We start from the raw sequence: 15875 nt of genomic DNA on the forward strand, positions 1-15875 counted from the left end.
AAAAATAAGTAATGAAGAGATTTTAGTATTAAGAGCAGAGAGGGTTTGTGTGTGTATATATGATATCTATGTTTTTCAATTTTATAATTTTCCATCTCTTTCCTTAGTTATACTACTTTTCCTGTTTGATAGCATTTATATATTCTGTTGTCTAGTTTTTGTCCTGATTTATCAAACTTTAGTCATCATCAAGGGAATCCATTAATTTTCTGATCATCATCAAATTCTTGATATATACTCTCAAGGAATGTACAAGATATGATAGTACTACATGAAAAATTTAAATCATTACTTACTTCTTATCTACAATTTTACTCCAAATCAGTCTGTTACCTGTCAAGACCCAACGTTATCAGATCTTATATTTCTATCTTCTAAGCTACTTTTTACTGTATTAATCTTAGTCTTCCTCTGGGTCTTTTTCCTGCCAACCTGGCAGAGAACACTTGTTTTGTTAATCTTTCCTCTCCCATTCTGTTTAACACTTTCATTGCCAAGCTGAAAATTGGAATTTCGTGTGGTGGCCAAATTTTTTTAAATTTTTTTATTTAGTTAGCGACGTCCACGTGATAATGCGTGATCGGCCGTTTGGTGAGAACTCGCATCGCGTGATCGCGCGATATCGTTCATTGCCAAGCTGAAAATTGGAATTTCGTGTGGTGGCCAAATTTTTTTAATTTTGTTATTTAGTTAGCGACGTCAACGCGGTAATGCGTGATCGGCCGTTTGGTGAGAACTCGCATCGCGCGATATCGCGTGATTGGCAATGAACATGTTAAGTGACTCATACCACTCGAGATTAACTTTGCTAACGCATTTCTGGATGCTGACAATGTAAGTTATTTCCTAATATCCCCTTTTTTAATATGATATTGCCATTGATGCCATCTGTTTGGGCCCCTAATCTTTCTCAGGACTCTCATATCTGCAATCTCTAGTCTTTGGTTAAGTGTTTTATTTTTAACCCAGCTCTCAGATCCACAATCATCATCAAATGCCTGACATGTACCATCAAGGAGTTTACAGGATATGATAGTACTAAATGAAAAATTTACATCATTACTAACTTTCTATCTACAATTTTCCTCCAAATCAGTCTGTTACTTGTCAAGACACCAACATTATCAGATCTTATATTTCTATCTTCTAAGGCACTTTGTACTGCATCAACCCACCTATATCTTGGTCTACCTCTGGGCTCTGGGTCGTTTTCCTGCCAACCTGGCAGAGAACACTTGTTTTGCTAATCTTTCCTCGCCCATTCTGTTTAAGTGACCATACCACCTAATGCATTCCTGGATGCTGACAATGTCAAATTCATTCCTAATATTCTCGTTTTTAATATGATATTGCCATTGATGCCATCTGTTCATGCCTCTAACCTTTCTCAGGACTTTCATATCTGTGGTCTCTAGTCTTTGGTCAAGTGTTTTACTTCTGACCCAGCTCAGATCCATAAGTTAAAACTGGTTTGAACACTGTCTTGTATACAGCTAATTTAGTGTTCTACCTGATTTCTCTCTTATTCCATATGAATTTATTCATTCTTGTGTAGAGGCTTAAGTGCTGTGAGGACATTATGTTGGAGGTTTATTATGGATTTTTTACAACACTCAAAAAGAATTAAATTAGAATTTAATACTTCCTATATTCCCTTAGTCACCCACATGGTTGGGCTTAGTATTGTAAGTTTTTGTGTGCATGTTACATTAATTGTTTTTGTAATCCCCGTAGATGTCCTAGTGACTAGGACGAAATATAGGAAGTATTAAATTCTAATTTAATTCTTTTTGAGTGTTGTAAAAAATCCATTAAACCTCCAACATAATGAATTTATTCAGTTGACTTCCTACCATGCCAGCTTTGTTGATTCTGTTGTCTATTTCCATATTTAATTTACCATCTTCACTAAAAATCGTGCCTAAGTAGCTGAAATGTTCACTTGTTCCACAGGTTCTTCGTCGACAATGCAGTTGATATTTTCAATGATTCTACCTATTTTCATTGTCTTTGTCTTTTTATTGCTGACCTTCATACCATATCTATTACAACAGTTATTTAATTTAGTCAGAGAATCTTGCAAGCTTGTAGCAGCCTTATTTAGAAGTATAACATCATCCACATAAAGCAAAGAGCTGACATTAACATCTCCAATTTTGATATCATGTTTAATACCACTTTCCTTCATAATGTGATCCATATAGATAATGAATAACAGAGGGGATAATGTACATCCTTGTCTCACACCAGATTTAACGTTAAACCATCTTCCTGTACTTCCTTCAATTCTAACTGCTGACTTACAACTCAAATAAAGACTAAGTATTGCTTGATATAATGCCCCATTGACACCATATAACTTTAGCGTATTGAATAGCTTCTCTCTTGGCACCTTGTCATATGCCTTTTCCTGATCGATAAAACTTAAATACCTATCTTTATTATATTCCCATGCTTTCTCGACTATTTGTCGTAAAGTGAAGATCTGATCCTGACAGCCTCTATTTGGCCTGAATCCAGCTTGTTCTTCACCAAGCTTTTCTTCCACAATTCTTCTCAATCGTTTCTCACGTATACTGCATAAATCTTGCCAGAACACTCAGTAGAGAAATACCTCTGTAATTCTCGCATTCAGCCTTATTTCCCTTTTTATATATTGGTACTATGAGAGCTCTACTCCAATCATTGGGAATTCGTCCCTCTGTCCAGGCCTTTTGAACTGTGCAGTGCAGCCACATTGTATACCACCATACTTCAGCATTTCTGGTCGAATTTCATCTACTCCTTCTGCCTTTCCACATTTCAATTCTTTGATGGCTTTTTCTACTTCAAGTATGGATATGTATTCCTGACTATATGCCTGTTGAGTGCTTTTTACCACTGTGCTATCACTGCTTGTTTCATTTAGCAATTTGTCGAAGTAATTACTCCATACTTCAAGGATATCTTTTTTTCTCCCATTTTCATGTCACCTTTATCATCTCTAACTCTTTTTACAGCACTCTTTCCTCCATTTCTGAGCTTTTTCAACAACCTCCAGAATATTTTGCCACCGTCTTGATATTTATTTTCTATGTTCTTGCCAAAGTCCTCCCATGACTTTTGTTTAGCTAGCTTTACACACTGTTTAGGTTTCTTACATTTGTCTCTGTATTCTCTAAGAGCACAAGCTGACTTACTTGCCAGGAACTTTTGATATGCTTTCTTCTTTTCCTTCACTGCCTCTTTAATTTCCTGTGTCCACCATGGAGTTCTAATTTTTCTATCCTTGCAGTCAACCTTTACACATGCCTCTCTGGCTGAATCAATCAGTTTTTTCTTAAAGGCTAGCCACTGAATCTCCAAAGTTTGGTTCCTGTTCTCAAACATTTGAAATTTTTTTTCTTCAATAATCTTTGTGTTTTTTAGTCTACAGTTCACATCTGAGAGCTGCTCAACTTTTATTCGCTTTAAAACTTTCTTACGTGTTATTGTTTTCAATATGAAATTCAATTTTACCCTGCTCAAGACTAAATAGTGATCACTTCCAATTTCAAATCCTTTGTACACTCTGGTGTCCTGCACAAGGGAGGAAACATCACTATCAACAATATATTAGTCAATGTGACTTTTCTTATTCCTTGCCTCTTCTCTCCATGTGAATTTGTGCATATTTTTATGTTGGAACATGGTGTTAGTAATAACCAGTACATGTCCTGAGCAGAAATCTAACAGGTATTTGCCATTATTATTAGGTTTGCTCTTTTCTCCAAATTTTCCCCAAAATTTTTTGTATGTCTGACAATCATTTCCTACTCTGCTATTTAGATCCCAACCAGGATCTAAATCGCAACCCCCTAACCAGGACCAACTTTTCCTTTTTCATTGTGGCAGTTGCTTTTTCTAAAGCATCAAAAAATTACTCCACCTGTTCCTTAATAGAACCTTCTGTGGGACCATAGGCACAAATAAGTCTCATTGTCCAGTTCCCCATTCTCATATTTGCCCACATTACTCTACTTGAGACTGACTGCCATTCAAGAAGATTAGCCTCGTATTTTGTGTTGAATACAATGGCTCCTCCTTCTTTTCCTTGATTGTCATTGCCTGAATATAACATTTTGTATTTATTGCTCAGAAAGATCTCACCAGTTTTGGTCTTTTTTGTTTCAGTCACCCCTATTATGTCGATCTGGTACTTACCTAATTCCTCAGCTAGCTCCATTTCTTTGCCATTCAGGCTTGTTATGTTGATAGTACCGATCTTTAACTCTGGTGATGTTGAGTTGGGGTGAGTTTGAGGGTTTCTTCCAGTAGCTGACTTTTCGCTGTTCACCCTGGTTCCCTACAAAAACAATGGGGCCTTGTGTAACGCAATGTCCCATCCGGCATGAAATTTTGTCATGTTGTACCATCGTTTTGTATATCGGTTTAAGCCAATAAAAATACAGTTTGGTCGGCTAAATCCCAAATTGCCAGCCCATCCTCGTTCGTTCAGTATCCAGGTAGATACCCAATGGGGTGCACCATGAGAAGGTGAGGATTGGACATTAGGTCAGAAGCCCTGGTCGGTTCTCCGCATTTCTTTAAAGGCTATGTGGAGGTCTCCTCTCAGTTATACAGCTTTGGCCCTTAAGCACTCCAGGTCCATAAGTTAAGCTCTCAGATCCATAAGTTAAAATTGGTTTCAACACTGCCTTGTATATAGTGTTCCAATTTAGTGTTCTAATTTAGTTTTTCCAATCAATTTCTCTCTTATTCCACATAAATTTATTCAGTTAACTTCCTACTATACCAGCTTTGTTGATTCTGTTGTCTATTTCCATATTTAATTTACCATCTTTACTAAAGATTGTGCCTAAGTAGTTGAAATCTTTCACTTGTTCTATAGGTTCTCCATTCTCAGCGCAGTTGATATTTTCAACTTCTGCCTATTTTCATTGTCTTCATCTTGTTATTGCTGATTTTCATACCATATCTATTACAACAGTTATTCAATTTAGTCAGAGAAACTTGCAGACTTCTAGCGGAATTATTTAGAAGTATAACATCATCTGCATAAAGCAAAGAGCTGAGATTAACAGCTTCAATTTTGATATTTGGTTTAATGCCACTTTCCTTCATAATGTGATCCATATAGATAATGAATAGCAGAGAGGATAATGTACATCCTTGTGTGACACCAGATTTATTATTAAACTACCTTCCTGTATTTCCTTCAATTCTAACTACTGACTTACAACTGAAATAAAGACTAAGTACTGCTTGATATAATGTCCCATTGACATAACTGTAGCATTTTGAATAGCTTCTTTCTTGCACCTTGTCATATGCCTTTTCCAGATCAGATCTACAAAACTTAAATACAGATCTTTGTTATATTCCCATGATTTCTCAACTATTTGACGTAAAGTGAAAATTTTCTGATTTAACTTGAAAATAGTGTTTAAATTTTTGAAAACATATGGATTTCCACCTCACAGAGTTTGTATTTGAATTGTAGGACAACTGCATTTTACGCACAGATGTTTTCTCTTATATAGATATGATTTTACTGCTAATACTCAGTCTCCAGAGGCTGTTTTGTAATAGCAGGTTAAAAGGTGAGATTGGTATTTGAGTGCCAGAGGTTATATACCATGAAGCTGAAGACGTCATAATATGCTTTACTCTTCCTTTGAAGGTGCTTAAGGGTCAAAGCTTTTTAACTGAGAGAAGAACTCCACATAGTCTTTAAAGGAATGCAGAGAACAGACCAGGGCTTCTGACCTAATGTCCAATCCTCACCTTCTCATGGTGCATCCTGTTGGGTATCTACCTGAATACTGAACGAACGAGGATGGGCTGGCAATTTGGGATTTAGCCAGGCAAATTTTATTCCTATTGGTCAAACCAAAATACAAATTGATGGTACAACATGACAAAATTTCATGCCGGCTGGGGCGTCGCCGCACGGTTAAACAAGGCCCCCGTTGTTTTTGCCAAGGAACCAGGGCAAACAGCAAAAAGTCAGCTACTGGAACAAATCTAAAAACACACCCCAATTCAACATCCCCAGAGTTAAAGATCGGTACTATCGACATAAGAAGCCCAAATGGCAAAGAAATGGAGCTAGTTGAGTAATTAGATAAGTACCTTATTGACATAATAGGGGTGACTGAAACAAAAAAGACAAAAACTGTTGAAATCTTTCTGAACAATAAATGCAAAATATTATATTCAGGCAATGACAATTAAGGAAAAGAAGGAGTAGCCGTAGTATTCAACACAAAATACGAGGCTCATCTTCTTGAATGGCAGGCAGTGTCAAGTAGAGTGATTTGGGCAAATATCAGAATGGGGAATTGGACAATGAGAGTTATTTGCCTATGGTCCCACAGAAGGATCTACTAAGGTAGAAGCAGAGGAATTTCTTGATGCTCTAGAGAAAGCTAGTGACACAATGAAAAAGGAAAAGTTGGTCCTTGTTGGGGATCTAAATAGCAGAGTAGGAAGTGATTGTCAGATATACAAAAATGTTTTGGGAAAATTTGGGGAAAAGAGCAAAGCTAATAATAATGGCAAATACCTGTTGGATTTCTGCTCAGGACTTGGACTGGCTATTACTAACACCATGTTCCAACATAAAAATGTGCACAAATTCAGATGGAGAGAAGAGGCAAGGAATAAGAAAAGTCTCATTAACTATGTTATTGTTGATAGTGATGTTTTCTCCTTAGTGCAGGACACCAGAGTGTACAGAGGATTTGAAATTGGAATTGATCACTATTTAGTCTTGAGCAGGATAAAATTGAATTTCATATTGAAAACAATGACATGTAAGAAAGTGTTAAAGCAAATAAAAGTTGAGCAGCTCTCAGATGTGAACTGTAGACTAAAATATACAAAGATTATTGAAGGAAAAATGAAAGAGTTTGAGAACAGGAACCAAACCTTGGAGATTCAGTGGCAAGCCTTGAAGAAAACCCTGATTGATTCAGCTAGAGAGGCATGTGGTGAAGTTGTCTGTAAGGATAGAAAAATTCGAACTCCATGGTGGACACAGGAAGTTAAAGAGGCAGTGAAGGAAAAGAAGAAAGCATATCAAAAGTTCCTGGCAAATAAGTGAGCATACAGAGACAAATGTAAGAAAGCTAAACAGTGTGTAAAACTAGCTAAACAAAAGTCATTGGAGGACTTTGGCAAGAACATAGAAAATAAATATCAAGAAGGTGGCAAAATATTCTGGAGGTTGTTGAAGAAACTTAGGAATGGAAGAAAGATTGCTGTAAAAGGAGTGACATGAAAACGGGAGAAAAAGATATCCTTGAAGTATGGAGTAACTACTTTGAATAACTGCAAAATGAAACAAGCAGTGATGACAGCACAGTGATAAAAAACACTGACCATCAGGCATGCAGTCAGGAATACATATCCATACTTGAAGTGGAAAAAGCCATCAAAGGCTTGAAATGTGGAAAGACAGCAGGAGTAGATGATATTCGACCAGAAATGCTGAAGTATGGTGGTATAAGAGTCTTACAGTGGCTGCACTGCATAGTTCAGAAAGCCTGGACAGAGGGACGAATTTCTGATGATTGGAGTAGAGCTCTCATAGTACCCATATATAAAAAAGGGAAATAAAGCTGAATCTGAGAATTACAGAGGTATATCCCTACTGAGTGTTCCTGTTAAGATATATGGAAGTATACTTGAGAAACAGTTGAGAAGAATTGTGGAAGAAAAGCTTGATGAAGAACAATCTGGATTCAGGGCAAATAGAGGCTGTCAGGATCAGATCTTCACTTTACGACAAATAGTCGAGAAAGCATGGGAATATAACAAAGATCTGTATTTAAGTTTTGTCAATCAGGAAAAGGCATATGACAAGGTGCCAAGAGAGAAGCTATTCAATATGCTATAGTTATATGGTGTCAGTGGGGCATTATATTAAGCAATACTTAGTCTTTATTTGAGTTGTAAGTCAGCAGTTAGAATTGAAGGAAGTAGAGGAAGATGGTTTAATGTTAAATCTGGAGTGAGACAAGGATGTACATTATCCCCTCTGTTATTCATTATCTATATGGATCACATTATGAAGTTAAGTGGTATTAAACATGATATCAAAATTGGAGATGTTAATGTCAGCTCTTTGCTTTATGTGGATGATGTTATACTTCTAAATAAATGGGCTACAAGTCTGCAAGATTCTCTGACTAAATTGAATAACTATTGTAATAGATATGGTATTAAGGTCAGCAATAAAAAGACAAAGACAATGAAATTAGGCAGAATCAGTGAAAATGTCAACTGTGTTGTGAATGGAGAACCTATAGAACAAGTAAAACATTTCAGCTACTTAGGCACGATTTTTAGTGAAGATGGTAAATTAAATATGGAAATAGAGAACAGAATCAACAAAGCTGGTATGGTAGGAAGTCAATTGAATAAATTCATATGGAATAAGAGAGAAATTAGTCGGATCACTAAATTAGCTGTATATAAGACAGTGTTCAAACCAGTTTTAACTTATGGATCTGAGAGCTGGGTCAGAAGTAAAATGACCAAAGACTAGAGACCGCAGATATGAGAATCCTGAGAAAGATTAGAGGCATGAACAGATGGCATCAATGGCAATATCATATTAAAAACGAGAATATTAGGAATGAACTTGACATTGTCAGCATCCAGGAATGCGTTAGCAAAGCTAATCTCAGGTGGTATGGTCACTTAAATAGAATGGGTGAGGTAAGATTAGCAAAACAAGTGTTCTCTGTCAAGTTAACAGGAAAACGACCCAGAGGAAGACCAAGATATTGGTGGATTGATACGGTACAAAGTTCCTTAGATGATAGAAATATAAGATCTGGTAATGTTGGAGTCTTGACAAGTAACAAACTGATTTGGATGAAAATTGTAGATAGAAAGTTAGTAATGATGTAAATTTTTCATGTAGTACTATCATATCCTGTACACGCCTTGTGGGTACATGGCAGGAATTTGATGATGATGATTTCTTTCTAACCAACGTGTGATTTATTACACAAATCATTCATGCTGTAAAGTGATACTTCTGCTTGATATCTTGTGGTCTATTAAATTCATATCTAATCAGAAATAATGGTTAGTGTGACTGCAATTAGTATAAATTTTAAACAAAATCATCTAAAAATTTATTGTGGCGGATAGTTTCCATGCTCATTGGGCTATCACAATCAGATATCTTAGCCTCATAAAAACCTAACTTTTTATGTGAACCCAACCCATGAAAGGCTGTCAGCCTATAGTAAAATAGTATTAGTACTAAGCTGGACTATGGGTTAGATAATCTGGAAACCCTGGTATAGAGACCAAACATAGGATTTTTTTTTTTTCCAAGCATATTTGTGCTTCCAAAAACAGAGCAGTGGTCTCACACTGGCTTATGAGCTTCATCAGATTAAAATTCTGATCATTCACAAACCATCCTTGCCTGTGGTGGAATTCTGACCCACATCCTGTTGGTTGGAGAGCAGATAATCTAACCAGGTGAACAAATTAATTGTGTCTGTTATTGTAATTGCAGATATTTACTGGCCCCTTTGTCTGTCTTGCAGACAAGAAACTAGTCCATTTACTTCATATGGCAGCGATCCCTCAATTATCAACCATCAAACAAAAACAAACACTCAGTTAACCTACCTTGAATGGGTTAAGATATCAACTGACTTCTGGTACAACACCATGTAATTGTCTCTTCAGTTATCAAATAGCAAATTGCTGTCCCTGTTTTTTGAATAATTGAGGGATAACTGTATTTGAATTTTTTGGACAATCTGTAGAGGAAGAAAACTAATTGTCTGTGATACCAGCACTAATTGCAGGGTTCACCTCTATTACTAATACAAATTATTATATTTACAGTTGACTCTCACAGTTATGACCACTGGAATAGTTTCTTATAGTGGCTAGATTGCTATAGCAAATTTCTTTTAGCATAACATATGGTGCTTTGCCCTTGACTTTCAGTAGTTTGTTATAGCAGTGTTTGTAGTAGAGTTAGTTATATTTAACATTTCCAGTACTTGCTTTAATTACTCTTCTTAATAACTTGTAACATTTAATTGTTTTACAGACTCTGAATGATATTTCCTACCTCTTTGTTAAACCTGACAGAACTGTTTTTTTCCCATCTGCTGAATACCTAAGTGAGAAAATTAATAAATTTTTACCAGGTAAGTAATACTCATCATGATGTCGTAATTATTGCAGAGGTCAAATCTTGAAGTTTGGTGATGATTCAACAAAACAATCCCGTATTTCTTATTTAATGAAAATATATTTTTTTTAAATAAAAAAAACAGGAATAAATTCTATTTTTATGAAAGTAAAATATACCATATCAAATTGCAGATGCTTGAAATAAAGATGAATATAGTTGCCTTCATTTTCAGAGTTTAAAAGACACTCTCTAATGTGAATATATAAAGATCGATATTATAATTATCATTGTTACTATTATCAGCTTTCCACCAGGAGACTTAACTCCATCTAGGATAACAACAGCATAAATTCCACAAATTTCAAAATTGATATTTATATCTGATTAGCAACTGCTACCAGACATATTCAAGGTCAGTCTTATGTTTACATAATTGACTCTCACTATAAGGTTAGGTGGCCTGTGGAAGAAGAAGATTATGACTAACAGGGATTAAAAAAAGATAAGCTTATTTTATTAAAAAAAATATTAAAAAAACAGCTCGTTTAGTGCTTTGACTAAGTCTCTCTTATTTCATATAAATGTATTCATTTAACTTCCTACCATATCAGCTTTGCTAATTCTATTGTCTGTTTCCATATTTATTTTATCATCTTCACTAAAAATTGTGCCCAAATAGTGAAATCTTTTATTTGTTCTGTAGGTTCACAATTTAGGTTACAGTTGATGTCTTCAATGTTCTTTCATAATCTGTCTTTTTATTGCTGATATGCAATACAATTAGGGAATTCTACATACTTCTACAGGATATATTTAGGAGTATAACATCTGAATAAATTAAAGAGCTGAGATTAACATCTCCAATTTTGGTATAAGGTTTAATAACATTTTTCTTCTTAATATGATCCATCTTGCTATCACTGTTTGTTTCATTTAGCAATCTTTCAAAGTAATTACAAGCATCCCTTGCTTGATGCAGTTTTGCTTAACACGGCGAAATAAATTGCGGCAATCCCTTGATGTACATGACAAGAGTTTTGATTAACGCACCTTTAGCCCTGCGGAGCTCGCAGCTGATCTGATCAGATACATGCAAAATGTTTGATATAAATATTCTTAAACAATTCAGTGTATCACTTGGAAGTCATGAGTAGATGTGCATTCATGTGTTATGAGTGATATTCTGCACTGTTTTTTGTTGTCAGTTTGGTTTAACACGTGTTATGTAAAGGTTTGTTATATTTGACAGTAAATTTATCTGAGAGACATACCGCGACCTCCGATGTCAGTATAGTATGGTTTAGTTGTTGTTTTTTTATTATTATTCTTTGTTCAATAATTTCTAGATTGTAACTGAAAATAAATAAACCATCATGTATTACTGAAATAGAGAGCCAAAGGATTATTTATCATACTTGTCCTCTAGGAGATGTGCTTTACATTATGGAAAATACTAAGGAAAGAAAGTGATCTGGAGCTTATTCCACCTTTACTATGAGTTGCCCATAAGATTGCTTATGATTGCATCTGCCAAAACTTTTAGTTTCTATATGTTCAGCATGAAACTCTTGTAGTTTCTATATCATCATCATCATCATCATCATCAAATTCCTGCCATATACCCTCAAGGGGTGTAGAGGATATGATAGTACCACATGAAAAAAATTACATCATTATTAATTTCCTATCTACAATTTTCCTCCAAATCAGTCTGTTACTTGTCAAGACTCCAACTTATCAGATCTTATATTTCTATCGTCTAAAGCACTTTGTACCATATCAATCCACCTATATCTTGGTCTTCCTCTGGGTCGTTTTGCTGCCAACCTGGCAGAGAACACTTGTTTTGCTAATCTTTCCTTGCCCATTCTGTTTAAGTGACCATACCACCTGGGATTAGCTCTGCTAACGCATTCCTGGATACTGACAATGTCAAGTTCTTTCCTAATATCCTCGTTTTTAATATGATACTGCCATTGATGCCATCTGTTCATGCCTATAATCTTTCTCAGGACTCTCATATCTGTGGTCTCTAGTCTTTGGTCAAGTGTTTTACTTCTGACCCAGCTCTCAGATCCATAAGTTAAAGCTGGTTTGAACACTGTCTTGTATACAGCTAATTTAGTGTTCCGACTAATTTCTCTCTTATTCCATATGAATTTATTCAATTGACTTCCCACCATACCAGCTTTGCTGATTCTGTTGTCTATTTCTATATTTAATTTACCATCTTCAGTAAAAATCGTGCCTAAATAGCTGAAATGTTTTACTTGTTCCACAGGTTCTCCATTCACAACACAGTTGACATTTTCAATGATTCTGCCTATTTTCATTGTCTTTGTCTTTTTATTGCTGACCTTCATACCATATCTATTACAACAGCTTATTTAGTCAGAGAATCTTGCAAACTTGTAAGCGGATTTATTTAGAAGTATAACATCATCCGCATAAAGCAAAGAGCTGACATTTAACATTTCCAAATTTGATATCGTGTTTAATACCACTTTCCTTCATAATGTGATCCATATAGATAATGAATAACAGAGGGGATAAGGTACCTCCTTGTCTCACACCAGATTTAACATTAAACCATCTTCCTGTACTTCCTTCAATTCTAACTGCTGACTTACAACTCAAATAAAGATTAAGTATTGCTTGATATAATGCCCCATTGACACCATATAACTGTAGCGTATTGAATAGCTTCTCTCTTGGCACCTTGCCTTTTCCAAATGCACAAAACTTAAATACAGATCTTTGTTATATTCCCATGCTTTTTCGACTATTTGTCGTAAAGTGAAGATCTGATCCTAACAGCCTCTATTTGACCTGAATCCAGATTGTTCTTCATCAAGCTTTTCTTCCACAATTCTTCTCAACCTTTTCTCAAGTATACTTGCATAGATCTTGCCAGGAACAATCAGTAGGGAAATACCTCTGTAATTCTCACATACAGTTTTATTTCCCTTTTTATATATGGGTACTATGAGAGCTCTTCTCCAATCATCAGAAATTCGTCCCTCTGTCCAGGCTTTCTGAACTATGCAGTGCAGCCACTGTAAGACTCTTATACCACCATACTTCAGCATTTCTGGTCGATTATCATCTACTCCTACTGCCTTTCCACATTTCAAGCCTTTGATGGCTTTTTCTACTTCAAGTATGGATATGTATTCCTGACTGCATGCCTGGTCAGTGTTTTTTACCACTGTGCTGTCATCACTGCTTGTTTTATTTAGCAGTTTTTCAAAGCAATATTCGGCTATGAAATAATGTTGGATTCAATATCCACTTAATTTGTACCATCATGTATTATATTTTCAGTGTTTATTCTTTATGTTTCATTGCATGTTTGCCGAGGTCTGGAGAGTCATTTTGCTTGTTATCATAGAATTTATACTGATAAGAAAAAAGCTAAAATTGTTCAAACAACTCTTGATAACTTCTTTTGATAAAAAATTGCAGTAAATAATGTAGGTACAAGTATTTATTAAACATTTACTTTGCATTCATTTTTTATCTTTCCTAAAAGAGTACCATATAAAACGAATTATTAATACAGTAATCAATCATGAATGAAGTTTAATTTTTTGCATTGATAATTAGATTTGATTAACACGATTTTGATATATGCAGTAACATTGAGGGATTAATTAACCGCATTAATGTAGGGAACCTGTACTCCAGAAAACTTGAATATCTTTATCTTCAGTTTTCATGTCACCTCTCACCTTGCTGTCTTCTCCATTTCAAAGCTTTTTCAGCAGCCTGCAGAATATTTTATCACCTAATATTTTATGCCTAATATTACTTTCTTTTTCTTAACAGCGAGTTGTTTATCTAGATTTACACAGTGGTTTTCTTGCTTACATTATTTTCCGTATTCTCTCATAGCACAATCTGACTTGCTTGCCAGAAACTTTCAATAGGCTTTCTTCTTTTCCTTGACTGTCTCTCTAACTTCCTGAATGCACCACGAAGTTCGGATTTTTATGTCCTTGCATATACAACATCACTGCATTTCTTTCTATTTGAATCAGTCATTGTTTTCTTCAGGGTTTGCCACTGAATCACCATGATTTTGTTTTTGTTTTCAAACTATCGTGTTTTCTTGAATGATGTTTGTATATTTGAGTTCACAGTTCACCTCTGAAAGCTGTTCATCTTTGATTCTTTTTAAGACTTTTTTATGCACTCTTCTTTTCAATATGAAATTCATTGAAATTCAATATTATCCTGCTCAGTACTAAATAGCAGTCACTTCCAATTTCAAATCCTTGTGTCCTGAAGCAGTGGGAAAATACTGTCAACAATAACATAATCAGTGAGACCTCTTATACCTTGCATTTTCTCTCCATGTGAATTTGTGCACAGCTTTATGTTGGAACATAGTGTTAATAATGACTAGTCCATGTCCTGAACAGAAATCCAGTGGGTACTTACCATTATTAGTAGCTTTGCTCTTTTCTCCAAACTTTTGTATACGAGAGTGGTCTGAAAAGCTCTCGACCATAGATGGCAACACTATCAGCAGGATTTTATTTTCTAAGTTGGTACATCTGTCATAAGCATCCGTGCGAAATTGCAAGTCATTCTATCAAGTAGTTTTATACAGCTGTCTGAAGCAAACATTTAGTCTGTATCCCTTGAAATGGATAAAATTGAGTATCGTGCGGTTATAAAATTCTTTGTAAAAGAAGGTTTAAGGCCAAATGAAATTCATTCGAAGTTCATAAAAGTTTATGGGCACAATTCTCCTTCATTTTTGACAATTAAGAAATGGGCTGCCGAGTTTGAACGTGGCCATACCAGTCTTGAAGATGATCCAGATGAAGGACGTCCGAAAAGTGTAACAACACCAAAAATCACTGCTCAAGTGCACTATATGGTATTGAATGACCTGAGAGTCAAAGTGCATGAAATTGCTGAGACTATAGGCATTTTAGGAGAATGTGTAGGATATATTTTGCATGAAGAATTGCAAATGAAAAAGCTTTGCACAAGATAGGTGGCACACTTGCTCACAGCAGGTCAAAAATGCACTGGCATGAACATCTCTGAACAGTGCTTGGAGCATTTTAACAAGAATAAAACTGATTTTGTGCATCGATTTATTACTATGGATGAGACTTGGATTCACCATTACACACCAGAATCCAAACTGCAGTCAAAACAGTGGACAGAAGCCGGTTGTTCAGGCCCAAAGAAGAAAAGTCAGTTCCATCAGCAGGAAAGGTCATGGCATCGGTGTTTTGGGATGCTGAAGTTGTTTATTAATTATCTTGAAAAGGGTAAAACAATAACCGGAGAATGTTATTCCTTTCTTTTAACCAGACTAGACGAAATAATTCCTGAGAAAAGACCCGGCTTACAGAAGAAAAAAATCATCCTTCATCAGGACAATGCACCTGCCCACAAAGGTGTTTTGGCAATGGGAAAATTAAGGGATCTGCACTATGAATTGTTGGAACATCCACCCTATTCCCCAGATTTGGCTCTCTCTGACTTCTGTCTCTTCACAAAACTAAAACTTTTCCTTGCTGGTCAGCGTTTTTCTTCGAATTACGAGGTGATTGCAGCTGTAGAGGGGTATTTTGAAGATCTTACTGAGAACCACTACAAGGACAGGATAATAGTGATGGAGCATCGCTAGAATAAATGTATTAGTCTTGGGAGGACGCATCTGATCTCACAGATAAATGCTAATTGTTAACAT

At 35.6% G+C, this 15875-nt stretch overlaps 1 protein-coding gene across 3 annotated transcripts in view; it reads left to right on the forward strand.

Moving 5' to 3' along the window:
• Window positions 1-15875, forward strand: part of LOC150105176 (sodium-independent sulfate anion transporter-like) — a 255432-nt gene that overhangs the window by 180588 nt on the left and 58969 nt on the right. For all 3 annotated transcript variants that reach the window (XM_090395526.1, XM_090395528.1, XM_090395527.1), the window contains one exon: window positions 10073-10172. In XM_090395526.1, the coding sequence (XP_090251652.1) occupies window positions 10073-10172 (100 nt within the window). The remainder of the gene's footprint in view (window positions 1-10072; window positions 10173-15875) is intronic.

The sequence above is a fragment of the Typopeltis vanoorti genome, chromosome 7 (genome assembly GCF_054136105.1).
Source record: "Typopeltis vanoorti isolate ZY-2024b chromosome 7, IOZ_Tvanoo_1.0, whole genome shotgun sequence".
Taxonomy (NCBI): Eukaryota; Metazoa; Arthropoda; class Arachnida; order Uropygi; family Thelyphonidae; genus Typopeltis; species Typopeltis vanoorti.